General features: G+C 39.9%; 1 protein-coding gene across 4 annotated transcripts in view; it reads left to right on the top strand.

Annotated features, from left to right (window-relative positions):
* LOC122559004 (interleukin-17 receptor B) overlaps nucleotides 1-13,574 on the top strand; it is a 48,791-nt gene extending 35,217 nt beyond the window's left edge. For 3 of the 4 annotated variants that reach the window (XM_043708081.1, XM_043708079.1, XM_043708080.1), the window contains 3 exons: nucleotides 380-424; nucleotides 9,522-9,608; nucleotides 10,551-13,574. In XM_043708081.1, coding sequence (XP_043564016.1) covers nucleotides 380-424; nucleotides 9,522-9,608; nucleotides 10,551-11,233 — 815 coding nt within the window. In that variant the 3' untranslated portion in view covers nucleotides 11,234-13,574. The remainder of the gene's footprint in view (nucleotides 1-379; nucleotides 425-9,521; nucleotides 9,609-10,550) is intronic. The other variant, XM_043708082.1, reaches the window with a different exon arrangement.
* The last annotated feature ends 1,158 nt before the right edge of the window (nucleotides 13,575-14,732 follow it).

Genomic DNA, 14,732 nt, shown 5'->3' on the forward strand with positions numbered 1-14,732 from the left:
GGGGCGGGGGCTCGTGCGTGGTGTGCTGCTGCCTTGTCCCCTGAATAGGGAGCAGACTTAAAAAACTCCGAGCCCCAGAGGAAAGGCGTTGATTCAAATAACCGAATAAACAATTATCCGAATGAAATAGTGCCCACCCTCCCATTCGGATAATTAAGGTTCCTCTGTATATGGCTGAAAGGGTTCTGCTGTGTTTATGAACATATGATGGCTGAGCAAAACCAACTGAAGGAAGTTTCAGTCCGTGATAGAACTTTTGAATCAATGTGCACTCTACAATTCATTCAGAATTGTTTCCAGTTTTTAAAAAAGTGTAAATAATAATGCATTTATCAATTAACTTAAACTTTTAATACTAATTGCTGTATTTTCTTTGAAGACTACAAGTTACCAAACACTGGAGAAAGTCTGCGTTTATTTACAGGTACGTTTAAGAGTAAAACAAATAATTATAATTTTTAAAAATTGATATGAAACAGATGAGGGAACTCAATTTTTCAATTTTTAATCAAGTCAATATTAATATGAGACTAAGTTTATTATTTTCTGTGTGGTGATCCCCTGACTTGGAATTTCATCTGAAGCAGCTTTGAAGAAATTGTGGCTTCTGACACTGTCAAACTGTGAGTGTCAGAGGTGGGAGGGAGAAAAAAAAGTCTAAACTTACAAATCAAAGTTAATCATTTACTAGCTTTCTATATCAGTTATACTGGAAAATGATATACATCAGCAACTAGTCAGGTGTCATGGTAGTGTTGATACCTTTAGGCCAGAAGGTCTGAGCTCAAGTCCTATCTGCACCTGAGATGTGTTATAACATCTACTCAGGTTGATTAAAATAAGTTACCATCAGTGTTTGTTCCATTTTCTTGCTTCTGATGATTTAGGTTGGAATAAGGTTCTAGCATGTTGGTGCCTCAAGTGAGTGAATGACTGGGGGACAGGGCACAGCAAAGCTGTGCCTGATCTTGTCATTCTTATACATCAACTCTTCAAAAATTCTAGTAAGGGATCAATTGCTGGAATTGCATACAGTAATGGCAATGTTATGTTTTACTTCCTATTCAAAAGCACAAGTAAACAAACTGTGGAGCCTCAAAATTGGGCCACCATCAATTAACTTGGAACAACACTTTTGCAGTAATCAGTGTACTAACATTCCTTTTGTGACTGATAAACATTACATTGGATGGTGCATCTACCCATTGGGCCATCAGAGGAGAATAAAATGCACTGTGCGTTAACTGTGGCTAAAATTGCTTCTTGAACTCATGAGAAACTAAGCATTCTATTCCCCTGACACTACAGCAACATCATCTTTGAAGCTAGAGATGTGAACAAAGTACTCTTCAAATTTGATTTATAAGAACTAATCAAAAATGGAAAAAATTGTTAGCAGTACACAATTGGTTAGTAAGTAGGTCAAAAATCTAATCACTTATCTAATACATCTTCTTGTTTTTCTCAGTATGTTTCACTATCTTCTTGTGGTTTCTTTCAGACCATCAGACCCCTATCTTAAAATGTGATTCATATCCCAGCCAATGTTTTTTGGAAACTCTTATCAGTTCTTAGCATTGCATACTTTACAGCATTTGCATTTTTTAAAATTGCCCTATTTTTCATTGAAGAGAACAATTTTAGAAAAAAAAGTTAAACTGGAAGAAATTTATGGTTTAAGAGGATATCTTTTCCTTTGAAATTCATAAAATCCCTTCACAGCACTCAGGCAAAAACGAACATATTGACAAAATGTAGCTGAAGAATAAGTTAGATATTTTGTCTGCTCTTGAAAGGTATTCAAAATCTCCCACAAAAGGCTGGATTGTATCCAGCATGAAATGACATGCTTAGATATCTGTCACTGAGAAGAAAGTAGCATTGTGGAGGATTCCAAAGAAGTTGAGGGAATAAGTTAGATTAGACCTGAAAATAGATGTGAGTGTTGGAATGATGATGATTGCAATACATGCAGCATACAAACTTTGTGCTGCCTGTTGTTTATGATGACTAGGGCATGTAACCAGTGCTAAGTGTGTTGATGAGTGGCTGCACACTCTTGAGAGGCAAATCTTGTGAGGTTAGCATGACTTCCAACTAGACCATGCTAGTTAAATGAAACCTGCATTTCTTAAAAGCAGAGCTGCGTTTTGTGTTGCATCAAAACCTAAATTCATTACAGAAATATCTTGGATTCAAGAAGGAAAATGGAATACTCGACATTCTCAGTCAGAGTACTTAAGGTCACGAGTTAGGCAGCATGATCATTGTCCTCTATCCACAAAGGGACCAAGAAACTTTCCAGGCAAACACAGAGAAAGTAATGGGAACAGATAACAGAGGCCTAGCTCAGAGAAGGGCAAACTGATTGTTAAATATTCCTGAGTGCAAGGTGCTCAGAAAGTATAGAAAATGAAGGAAAGGAGGAAGGGCAACAACACTGTGGGTGCTGGAGAAAGATGTCTCAGAAGATCCAAGAACAAAATCAATTGGCTAGAACTGAGGAATAAAAGGGGTAGTTTACAGACTACTAAATAGTGGAAAGGATGTAGAGGAACAAATCTGCAGAAAACTTATACAGATACAGTAGAGTAATTATAAAGGGAGACTATGATTACCCAAATATTGACTTGGATAGTGTAGAGAAGGGCAAGTGTTCTTGCACTGTATTCAGGAGAGCTTCCTACAGCAGTATATATCCAGTCCTACAAGAAAGGATGCAAAATTGAACATGATGCTTGAAAATGAGATGGGCCAAATGGATTGAGTGTCAGTGGGGTAGCATTGAGGAAACAGTGATCAATATATTATAAGATTCAGGAAGATGGTGGAGAATGATGTGCAACAATTTAGAGTGAGAAAAATCAATTGGAAGAGATCAGACATCAATAGGGCAACAATGGATTGGTGCATGCTACTCTAGACTGAGAGGTTGGTGGGAAAAATGCTGTCTAAACAATGGGCTACCTTCAGAAAGGAAAGGGTTTGGGTTCAGTCAATGTATGTTCCCCCAAATGGGAAAGGTAGGACAAACAAATCCAGAACTTCCTGGAATAAAAAGTGTGCTTATGATGGTTGTCAGGTAGAAAATTAAATTGAGAACCAAGAGGGGTACCCAAGGTTCACAGAGGAGGTGAAAAGCAAATAAGAGAAGGAAAGAGAAATTGTGAGAAAAGACTGGAAGCCAACATAAAAGGTATCAAGAAATCTTCTAAAGACAAACATAAATAGCAAGACAAACATGAGGACTGCAGATGCTGAAGATTAGAGTTGAGAGTGTGGTGCTGGAAAAGCACAGCAGGTCAGGCAGCATCCGAGAAGCAGGAGAATCGGTGTTTCAGGCAAAAGCCCATCATCAGGAATGAGGCTGTGGGCCGAGGGGATGGAGAGCTAAATGGGAGGGGGGGCAAGGTAGCTGAGAGTGTAATAGGTGGATGGAGGTGGGGGTAATGGTGATAGGTCAGAAGGAAGAGTGGAGTGGATAGGTGGGAAGGAAGATGGACAGGTAGGATCGGTCATGAGTGCAGTGCTGAATTGGACGGTTGGATCTGGAATAAGATGGGGGGAGAGGAAATGAGGAAACTGGTGAAATCTACATTAATGCCATGTGGTTGGAAGGTCCCAAGGTGGAAGATGAGGTGTTCTTCCTCCAGGCTTTGGGTGGTAAGGGTTTGGTAGTGGAGGAGGCCCAGAACTTGCATGTCCTTGGTGGAATGGGAGAGGTTCAGCCACAGGGCATGGGGTTGGTTGGTGTGGGTGTCCCCGGAGATGTTCTTTGAAGCGCTCTGCAAGTAGGCGTCCCTATCTCCCCAGTGTAGAGGAGACCGCATCGGGAGCAACAAATACAGTAGAAACATGTGTGGAAGTGCAGGTAAAATTCTGATGGATGCGAAAGGCTCCTTTGAGGCCTTGAACAGAGGTGAGGGGAGGGGTGTGGGTGCAAGTTTTTCAATTCCTGCAGTGGCAGGGGAAGGTGCCAGAAGGGGAGGGTGGGTTGGTGGGGACATGGACCTGACAAGGGAGTCGCAGAGGAAATGGTCTTTACGGAAGGTGGATAGGGGTGGGGAGGAAAATATACCTCCAATGTTGAGGTCCATTTGTTGGTGACAGAGGTGGCGGAGGATGATGCGATGTGTTAGTAAAAGGATGAGTAGGGACATTTGGGACAAAAAAAGGCAGGATAATGGCTGAGGTGTTAAATGAATACTGTGCATTGGTTTTATCAAAAAGGGAGTTACTACCTAGGCCATGATGACAAAGGACAAGAAACAATGTGACTAGAAGGGTTCAAGAATGATGAGGTAGAAATGTTGGGTGGACTGTTGTTATTTGACAAGGCACTGTGACCAATGAGATGCACCCATGGATTTTAAAGGAAGTGAGAGTGGAAATTGCAGGGGCAATTTAGTCTTCCCTAGACTCAGGGAAGGTGTCAGAAGACTGAAAAGTTGCAAACATTATGGTGATATTCAGGAAAGGTTGTAAGGAGATTCCTAGCATTTGTAGACCATTCAGATTAACTTCAATGGTGAGAAGCCTCCAGACTCAATTATTTGGGATAGAATTAACAGTCGCAAGGAAAAAGGTGAGTTGATTGGCAAGAGACAGCATGAATTTCTAAAGGAGAATTCATGTTTAACTAACTTGCTAAAGTTTTTTGAAGAGGAAACAGAGAGGATGGATGGTAACTTTGTTATTATAGACCCCCTAATAGTCAGAGGGAAATTGAAAAACAAACTTGTAAGGAGATCTCAGCTATCTGTAAGAATAATAGGGTAGTTATGGTAGGGGATTTTAACTTTCCAAACATCGACTGAGACTGCCATAGTGTTAAAGGTTTAGATGGAGTGGAATTTCTTAAGTCCATACAAGACAATTTTCTGATTCAGTATGTGGATGTACCTACTAGAGAAGGTGCAAAACTTGACCTACTCTTGGGAAATAAGGCAGGGCAGGTGACTGAGGTGTCAGTGGGGGAGCACGTTGAAGCCAGCGACCATAATTCTATTCGTTTTAAAATCGTGATGGAAAAGGATAGACCAGATCTAAAAGTTCTAAATTGGAGAAAGGCCAATTTGACGGTATTAGGCAAGAACTTTCGAAAGCTGAATGGAGGCAGATGTTCGCAGGTAAAGGTACAGCTGGAAAATGGGAAGCCTTCAGAAATGAGATAACAAGAATCCAGAGAAAGTATATTCCTGTCAGGGTGAAAAGGAAGGCTGGTAGGTATAGGGAATGCTGGATGACTAAAGAAATTGAGGGTTTGGTTAAGAAAAGGAAGGAAGCATATGTCAGGTATAGACAGGACAGATCGAGTGAATCCTTAGAAGAGTATAAAGGAAGTAGGAGTATACTTAAGAGAGAAACAGGAGGGCAAAAAGGGGACATGAGATAGTGTTGGCAAATATAATTAAGGAGAATCCAAAGGATTTTTACAAATATATTAAGGACAAAAGCATAACTAGGGAGAGAATAGGGCCCCTCCAAGATCAGCAAGGCGGCCTTTGTGTGGAGCCACAGAAAATGGGGGAGATACTAAATGAATATTTTGCATCAGTATTTACTGTGGAAAAGAATATGGAAGATATAGACTGTAGGGAAATAGAGGGTGACATCTTGCAAAATGTCCAGATTACAGAGGAGGAAATGCTGGATGTCTTGAAACGGTTAAAGGTGGATAAATCCCCAGCACCTGATCGGATGTACCCGAGAACTCTGTGGGAAGCTAGAGAAGTGTTGCAGGGCCTCTTACTGAGATATTTGTATCATCGATAGTCACAGGTGAGGTGCCAGAAGACTGGAGGTTGGCAAATGTGGTGCCACTGTTTAAGAAGGGTGGTAAGGACAAGCCAGGGAACTATAGACCAGTGAGCCTGACCTCAGTGGTGGGCAAGTTGTTGGAGGGAATCCTGAGGGATAGGTTGTACATGTATTTGGAAGGCAAAGACTGATTAGGGATAGTCAACATGGCTTTGTGCATGGGAAATAATGTCTCACAAACTTGATTGAGTTTTTTGAGGAAGTAACAAAGAAGATCGATGAGGGCAGAGCAGTAGATGTGATCTATATGGATTTCAGTAAGGTGTTTGACAAGGTTCCCCAAGGGAGACTGATGAGCAGGGTTAGATCTCAAGGAATAAAAGGATACAGAACTGGCTCAAAGGTAGAAGACAAAGGGTAGTGGTGGAGGGTTGTTTTTCAGAATGGAGACCTGTGACCAGTGGAGTGCCACAAGGATCGGTGTGGGGTCCTCTACTTTTTGTCATTTACCTAAATGATTTGGATGCGAGCATAAGAGGTACAGTTAGTAAGTTTGCAGATGACACCAAAATTGGAGGTGTAGTGGACAGCGAAGAGGGTTACCTCAGTTTACAACAGGATCTGGACCAGATGGGCAAATGGGCTGAGAAGTGGCAGATGGAATTTTAGGCCACTGTTGGAATATTGTGTGCAGTTCTGGTCTCCTTTCTATCGGAAAGATGTTGTGAAACTTGAAAGGGTTCAGAAAAGATTTACAAGGAATTTGCCAGGGCTTGAGGATTTGAGCTATAGGGAGAGGCTGAACAGGCTGGGGCTGTTTTCCCTGAAGCGTCGGAGGCTGAGGGGTGACCTTATAGACGTTTACAAAACTATGAGGGGCATCGATCAGACAAAGTCTTTTCCCTGGGGTCGGGGAGTCCAGAACTAGAGGGCACAGGTTTAGGGTGAGATGGAAAGATATAAAAAAGACCTAAGGGGCAACGTTTTCATGCAGAGGGTGGTATGTGTATGGAATGAGTTGCCAGAGGAAGTGGTGAAGGCTGGTCCAATTGCAACATTTAAAAGGCATTTGGATGGGTATGTGAATAGGAAGGGTTTGGAGGGCTATGTGCCGGGTGCTGGCAGGTGGGACTAGATTGCGTTGGGACATCTGGTCAGCGTGGAAGGGTCTGTTTCCATGCTGTACATCTCTATGACTCTATGACTCCATGACTGTATTGAGGTGTACATGGACTTTCAGAAGGATTTTGATAAAGTGCCGCATAACAGACTTGTGAGGAAAGTTATAGCTCATGGAATAAAGAAGTCAAAATTTGCTGAGTGATAGAAAAGAGAGTAATGGTAAATGGATCTTTTTGAGCTGGAGAAAAGTTGTAGTAGAGTTCTCAAGGGTTGAGTTTGGGATCCTTCCTTTTCCCGATATATGTTAATGATTTGGATCTTGATGTGCAGGGTACAGTTTCAACGTTTGCAAATGACATGAAACTTGGAAGCATTGTGAGGAGGGCTGTGTGAAATTCTAAATGTTTATAGACAATTTAATGGAGTGGGCAGATAAGTGGCAGATGAGCTTTGATGCAAAGAAGTTTGAAGTGATGCATTTTGATAGGAAGAACATTGGAAGGCAATAGAAAATGGGGGTACAGTTCTCAAAGGAGTGCAGACTGATGTATCTGTGCATTGATCATTGAAGGTGTCAGGATAGGTTGAGAGAGCAATTGATAATGCACACAGTATCCTTACCTTTATTAATAGAGGCATAGAGTACAAGAGCAAGGAAGTGATTTTGAACTTGGCCATCAAGCATCTGGTGAGGGAGTCAGAGATGGAGCTATTGATTCCGAGGCAAGGATACATTGCATCACAAGACATAAACCTTCTTGTGGCTAGACAAATGTTTAATTATAGCTGCAGATAATATATTTACATAGCATTTAAATTGATTCCTGAACTATACCAAGCCATCAATCAATAGAGATATCTTTGGGACAGGTCAAAAAACCACCCTCAAGTGTAAGGTTCCAGCGAGGAAAGATTAACTCAAGCATATGTTAGGGAGAGGCTAATTTGTTCAGCCTTTTAGAATTTGCAACAGTCTTTTAGAATTGTTAAGTTTCTAATTTCACTGCAGTGTTTCTTCACAGGTATTAATCATTTTTGTATGCATCATACATGCTCAGCGAATGATAGCTTGGGTCTGCTAGTTACTCCACCATCTTGTCTGCATTCAATTTCCTTTGTCGTATTCTCTGTGCAACAGTTCAGACATGTTGTGAAGGCTTTGATTGGAACATCTGCTGACGCATTATTCCTAGAACCAGTAGTAATGTTAATTTTGAAACAAAATGAAAAATTGCTGATAAAACTCAGCAGGTCTGGCAGAATCTGTTGAGAGAAAAAGGGTCACAGGACTCAAAACGTTAACTCTGTTTCTTTCTCCACAGATGTTGTCAGACTGCTGAGCTTTTCCAGAACTTGCCGTTTTTGTCCCAGTACCAGTTTTGGTCAAGTATCCCACCATGCCTTGAAGAGCTCTCATAGCTGCAGTGTCTACTCTAAAATTGTTCATGCATTTTCTATTATCATTTTAATGAGATCAATCGCCTTTACATATACAGCAGGGACAAATTTACAAGATTATTTGTGGATTTTAACTAGATAGAGAGATGATCGTGGTAGGACTGTAGTAATGTTCTGTAGCCAATCCTCCCAACATCTGAGTTTTTATGCCAGTTTCAGAACAACACAAAATTGCTATAAAGCTCAGCAGAATCACACAAAATTACATAAAGTTTCAGCAGTGAAACAATATAATTTATTTAAGTAAAATATTGTTCCTTCCTAATATTAGCATTTTATTCTTTACATGAATTTAGTATAAAAGGTTTTAAGAAACAAAAATAATATAAAAGTGGCAGGTGGAGTTTAATTTAAATAAATGTGAGGTATTGCATTTTGGTATGGCAAATCAGGGCAGGACTTACACACTTAATGTTAAGGTCTTGGGTAGTGTTGCCAGACAAAGAGACATTGGAGTTCAGGTTCATAGTTCTGTGAAGGTGGAGTCACAGGTAGACAAGATAGTGAAGAAAGCATTTAGTATGCTTTCCTTTATTGGTCAGTGCATTGAATTTAGGAGTTGGGAGGTCATAATGCTGAACAGGACATTGGTTAGGCCACCTTTTGAATACTGTGTTAAATTCTGGTCCCCCTACAGATGTGAAACTTGAAAGGGTTCAGAAAAAGATTTACAAGAATGTTGTCAAGGTTGGAAAGTTTGAGCTAGAGAGAGAGAGACTGAATAGGTTGGGGCTTTTCACCCTGGAGCGTTGAAGGCTCAGGGCAACCTTATAGAAGTTTATAAGGAGCATGGATAGGGTGAATAGTCAAGCTATTTTCCCTAGGGTAGGTAAGTTCAAAAATTGAGGGCATAGGTTTAAGGTGAGAGGGAAAAATTTAAAAGGGACCTAAGGAGCAACCTTTTCATGCTGAGGTTGGTGCATGTATGGATTGAACTGCCAGAGGAAATGGTAGAGATAGTACAATGACAACATTTAAAAGGCATCTGGAAAGGTTTAAGGGGATATGAGCCAAATGCTGGCAAATGGTACTAAAATAATTTAGGAAATTTGACCAGCATCGACAAGTTGAACAGAAGGGTCTCTTTCTGTGCTGTACAACTCTAAGACTTTATAACTCCATTTAAAAATTGTAAAGATGTATATACTTGCTTTGTATAAAATATTTTTATTTCTGTACAGGACGTCCATATTTGATCCATGTTTTCATTGTACTCAGTGTGACCTTACTTGCTTTGGGAGTTGGGCTGTATCTACTTTGTAAATTAGGTAAGCCATTTGAATTATCTTAACTAAAACCTGCTGTTTTTGTGAATTTGACTTCATGTGTCGGGGTGTCTAGTTGAAATAAAATCTACAAATGCACATTGGCGCACATACTAGAACTTGGTTTCTTCCAGGTTGAATTTTTAATTTCTAATCAATTCATAGAATCATAGAATCCCTACAATAGGGAAACAGGCCATTTAGCCCATTAAATCCACACCAACCCTCTGAAGAGCATCCTACCCAGACCCACAACGCTACCCTATCCCTGTAACTGTGCATTTCCCATGGCTAATCCACCTAACCTGCATATCCTGGGACACTATGGAAAATTTAGCACAGTCAGTTCACTTAATCTGCATATTTTTGGACTGCGGGAGGAAACCAGAGCGCCCAGAGGAAACACTGCAGACACGGGCAGAATTTACAGACTCCACACAGACAGTCACCCAAGGGTGGAATCAAACCTGAGTTCCTGTTGCTGTGAGGCAGCAATGCTAATCACTGAGTCACCAGTTCACCCAGAATTGGAATCCTAATTTACATAATTCCAAATTCTCGTGTAAATACTAAATATGAGGCATTGTAGAGTAACAAACATCCGTCTACCATCCTACTTTATTGCCAGGTTTACTGTTGTAGAGATTTTGTCCCTTGCTCATTTTGCCTCTATTGCCTTTTCTTTCAAATTGCTACCATCATGTCAGCTGCCATATTTATGACTTTTGCCATAAAGCTGAATGTTCAGAAGATAACCTGGCTCAGCTTTTCCTTTAGTCTTCCCTTAGAGATCCTGAATATAGTGACTATAGTATTCTGATCTTTCTCTTCAACTGAAACAATCTAATCCATATACAGTTTTGATTTTGAGATCTGTTTTTAGCTGATTTATTTATGATTGATTCCACATTTTGTAAGACAATTTACTCTAATATTTTTTAATAGGCAAAGTCAATGAAAGAATTGTATTCACCAATGAAATACGTCTGCAATCAGTTAAAGTTTTGATCATTTACTCAATGGAGAATGCACTCTTCCAAAATGTTGTCCTGACATTTGCTGAATTTCTGCAAAGTTCCACTGGAATCCAAGTAATCATTGATATGTGGCAAAAGATCAACATTGCTGAAGTAGGCACTGTTCAATGGCTTGCCACCCAGAAGGAGAATGCGGATAAGATCATTATTGTATGTTCAAAAGGTGTCAAAATGAAGTGTGATGCCATTTGTTGCAAAACAAACATGAATCCAAATTTGAATAATTCAGAGGACATATTTTCTACTGCCTTAAATATATTTTGTAGTGATATACAAAATGGTTCATATCTGCATAAGTACATTATTGTGTATTTTGATCAAATAAGCTCAGTCAAAGATATTCCTAGTATTTTTAGACCATGTGTGAAGTACTGTCTTGGGAAAAATATCAATAAGTTTTACAGAAATCTATATGATGCTTCACAGAAACCATGTGGTAAATGTGCTATTCTGATGCCATACTGCAATTACAAGATTGAATATAATCAGAAGATGAGAAAAGCAATTTTGGAATTTAAGAATTGGCAGAATTCAAATGCACTTGAGATTACATTGGAGGATTTAGAGTTGCTACATGAAAATAATTTTTAAACAAGTTGATACAGGATACCCTCCTCCCTCGTACTAAATCTGAGCAGAGCAAATCTGAACTTTAATTCTTGGTCTGTGGTGACATGATCCAACTTCAATTATTGACTCTGTCACCTCAGTGCCTTTGGGCTAAGGAGGAAAAACAATGTCCATGCATCTTGATGGCAACTGAGCAACTTGTACCAGAATGATATGTGCGAACACCAAATGATCAAACTTCTGGTCATGTTTTGCTGGCAGTGATTATTTAGACTACACCTGTCATCAAGGGAATAATTTCATTTTCTTTAGCATCTCTAAGTAATTGGAATCAGTTGACCTGATATCCATGTGGTAATTCTCTCTTGTGCCTTCTTTAAAGCTTTGACATCCTTCCTAAAGTGCTGTGCTCAGAACTAAATACAATTCTCTGACTGAGGCCTGAGCAGTGTTATATAATATTTAACATTTGTTCAATTACATTCAAGTGTAGTTATCGTGTCTTTGCATGATAAGCTTTTGTCTATTGTTTTTATTGTTTTTTTTCCAAGTTAATTGCTTTAAACTTTGACTTTATATGAATTTACAAAGACTGAGAAAGAGATCAACAATGATTTTTGAGATTGAAAATCTGTGAAAAAATATTTGGATAATGGATTGATAGATGTCTTCCTCGACTTCAGGTGAGAAGTGCACTTTCATCTACACTGAATGAAAACAACCTTGGAGAGAGATCCATTAACATAGAATCACCATGGTTTAGCTTAATCACCAAGTTCTGCTCAGATGCTATTAACTACTTTTCTAAACAAAACTTCAAAACAATTATTTGACTCTGTTATCCTTCCACAGAAGTTTCGACCAGAACAAGCATCCACGAGCCTAATTTATAAGTTTTTTTCTGTGTTTCTAGATTGCATCCTTGTATTCAGCCTATCATTTTTTTTCACTGAATGACACTCAGCTTTGTTATCCTTGTAAAGCAGAAATGGACGAGTATGAACATAAAATGATTGAGGACAAAACATAGTGAGGAATTATCTAGCTTTTAAAAACAAACAAATAATGTAATCTGATATAATGTATCACCTTCTGCCGTCAATGAGTCATGCACCAGTGTTGCCGGTTTTTCACTAAATCGATTCTAATTCCAGGCAATTGTCCTTATTGAGTTCAACGGGTTAGCATATTTTCTAAAAATCTTTTGAAATACACAGATTTCTACATTGAGGTCCAGAGATTTTGGAAGCTGATAACTCTTTTTAAGAAGGCAGTTTAACAAACAGTATTTAAAGATACACTTTAAATGCAACTTATCATCACCTTTCTTTCTGCAATTTAACCATTAATCAGATAAGTTTTGTAAATCACAGAAAATGAGGGAAAAAACAAGTAATGAGGAGGCTCAGAACTACCACGGGACAGAAAGTATATGTCAGTCAGTCCTTGTGAAAAGTCATCAGCCTTAAAGATTGGCTCAAATCTTCAGGTATTTGTAGTATTGGAGATGGGACTCATTGGGAGATGTGTATTAGGACCCTGTGGAACACCTTGTGCACACACGTCTATTGAAACTGCTTGGGAAGTTCAAACTTCCAATGGGTTGCTTTCTGTTGTGTGAAACATTACTCAAATGTCTCTGATACAGGGGATAGTTACAAGAGACTTATATTTGCACAGGAAATGTTATGCTGTTTAATACCTCATCTAACTTGGGGATTAGCCAGATTAATCCTGTTTTTGTCTGTCTTCTGCCACTCGAATATCTGCTCTGGTAAAGTCAGTGTTGACCATTATTGACTTCAGTTGAGATTATAAGCTCTGTCTGCAATTTTTGCCAATTTATTTAAGGGAGGATATAATTGCACTGGATGGAATACAGTGAAGGTTCATTAGGTTGATTCCTGGAAAGGAGGGGTTGTTTTCTGAGGAAACGTTAAGCATATGGGACTGATATTGGGCCATATCGTTTCCATACTTACAGAAAGTGTTTTACAACCAACCACACATACAGGTTAATTCCTTAGATCCTTGATCAAATTAAAATGATCTATTATTGAACAATAACTAAATCTTGCTGATGATTATACAATGCTCAGGAATATTTGTGATTCTTCAGACTCTGAGGCAGCTTGTTTTAATATGCAGTGGGTCCTGAGTAACATTCATGCTTGGGCTGGTAAGTTGAAGTAAATAGCATGTCACAAAAGTGCCTGACACCACACCGATCATCTGAAATTTGGGACACCATGAAGCCTCAACATGGGTAAGGAAAATCTCCTACTGATTATACTCCCCTTTGCAAGGGTACAGAATGTACTCTAGATGGAAGATTTCAATGTCCATCACCAAGAGTAGTCGGGGCGGGGGGGGGGGGTGCTTTGACAACAGCACTATTGACTGAGCTGGTCTGGTACCAAAAAACATAGCTGCTATACTGGGTCTGCAGCAGGTGAGGAAATCGACAAGGGGGAAAAATATATTTGACCCCATCCTTGCAAATCTGCCAGCTGGAGATGCATCTCACTATGCAAGTATCGGTAAGAGTGACCACTTCCCAGGCCTTGTGGAGACAAAGTCTCGCTTTCACGTTGAGAATACTCTCTATCGTGTTGTGTGGCACTACCACCATGCTAAATGGGGCAGGCTTTGATCAGATCTAGAAACACAAGAGTAGGCATCCATGAGGCAGTGTGGGCCATCAACAGCAGCAGAATTGTACTCCAGCACAATCTGCAACTTCATGACCCAGCATACCCTGACTCAAGCCAGGGTATCAATTCAATGTGGAGTGAAGGAGATCACGCAGGACTAGCATTAGAGATACGTAAAGATGATTTGGAGATGCCGGTGTTGGACTGGGGTGTGCAAAGTTGAAAATCACACAACACCAGGTCAGTTCAGAATGTAACTTTTTAAAAACGTTTTGCGATTTACGTATGAAACAAGTGAAACTATCATGGTCATTCTAACAGATGAGAGACTTAACAAACAATCAAGGTATTTTTCAATGTATAATTTCAGTTACATCACACTGTAAACTTTTGCTATAAATTCTGTGTCATACAATCATGTACTCCACAACCACCTGATGAAGGAGAGCGCCAGGAAAGCTAGTGCTTCCAATTAAACCTGTTGGACTATAACCTGGTGTTGTGTGATTTTTAACTTAGAGTCATAGAGTCATAGAGATGTATAGCATGGAAACAGACCCTTCGGTCCAACCCGTCCATGCCGACCAGATGTCCCAACCCAATCTAGTCCCACCTGCTAGCACCCGGCCCATATCCCTCCAAACCCTTCCTATTCATATATCCTTCCAAATGCCTCTTAAATGTTGCAATTGTACCAGCCTCCACCACTTCCTCTGGCAGCTCATTCCATACACGTACTACCCTCTGAGTGAAAAAGTTGCCCCTTAGGTCTCTTTTATATCTTTCCCCTCTCACCCTAAACCTATGCCCTCTAGTTCTGGACTCCCCAATCCCAGGGAAAAGACTTTGCCTATTTACCCTATCCA

Source organism: Chiloscyllium plagiosum, chromosome 18, assembly GCF_004010195.1.
Source record: "Chiloscyllium plagiosum isolate BGI_BamShark_2017 chromosome 18, ASM401019v2, whole genome shotgun sequence".
In the NCBI taxonomy this organism is placed as follows: Eukaryota; Metazoa; Chordata; class Chondrichthyes; order Orectolobiformes; family Hemiscylliidae; genus Chiloscyllium; species Chiloscyllium plagiosum.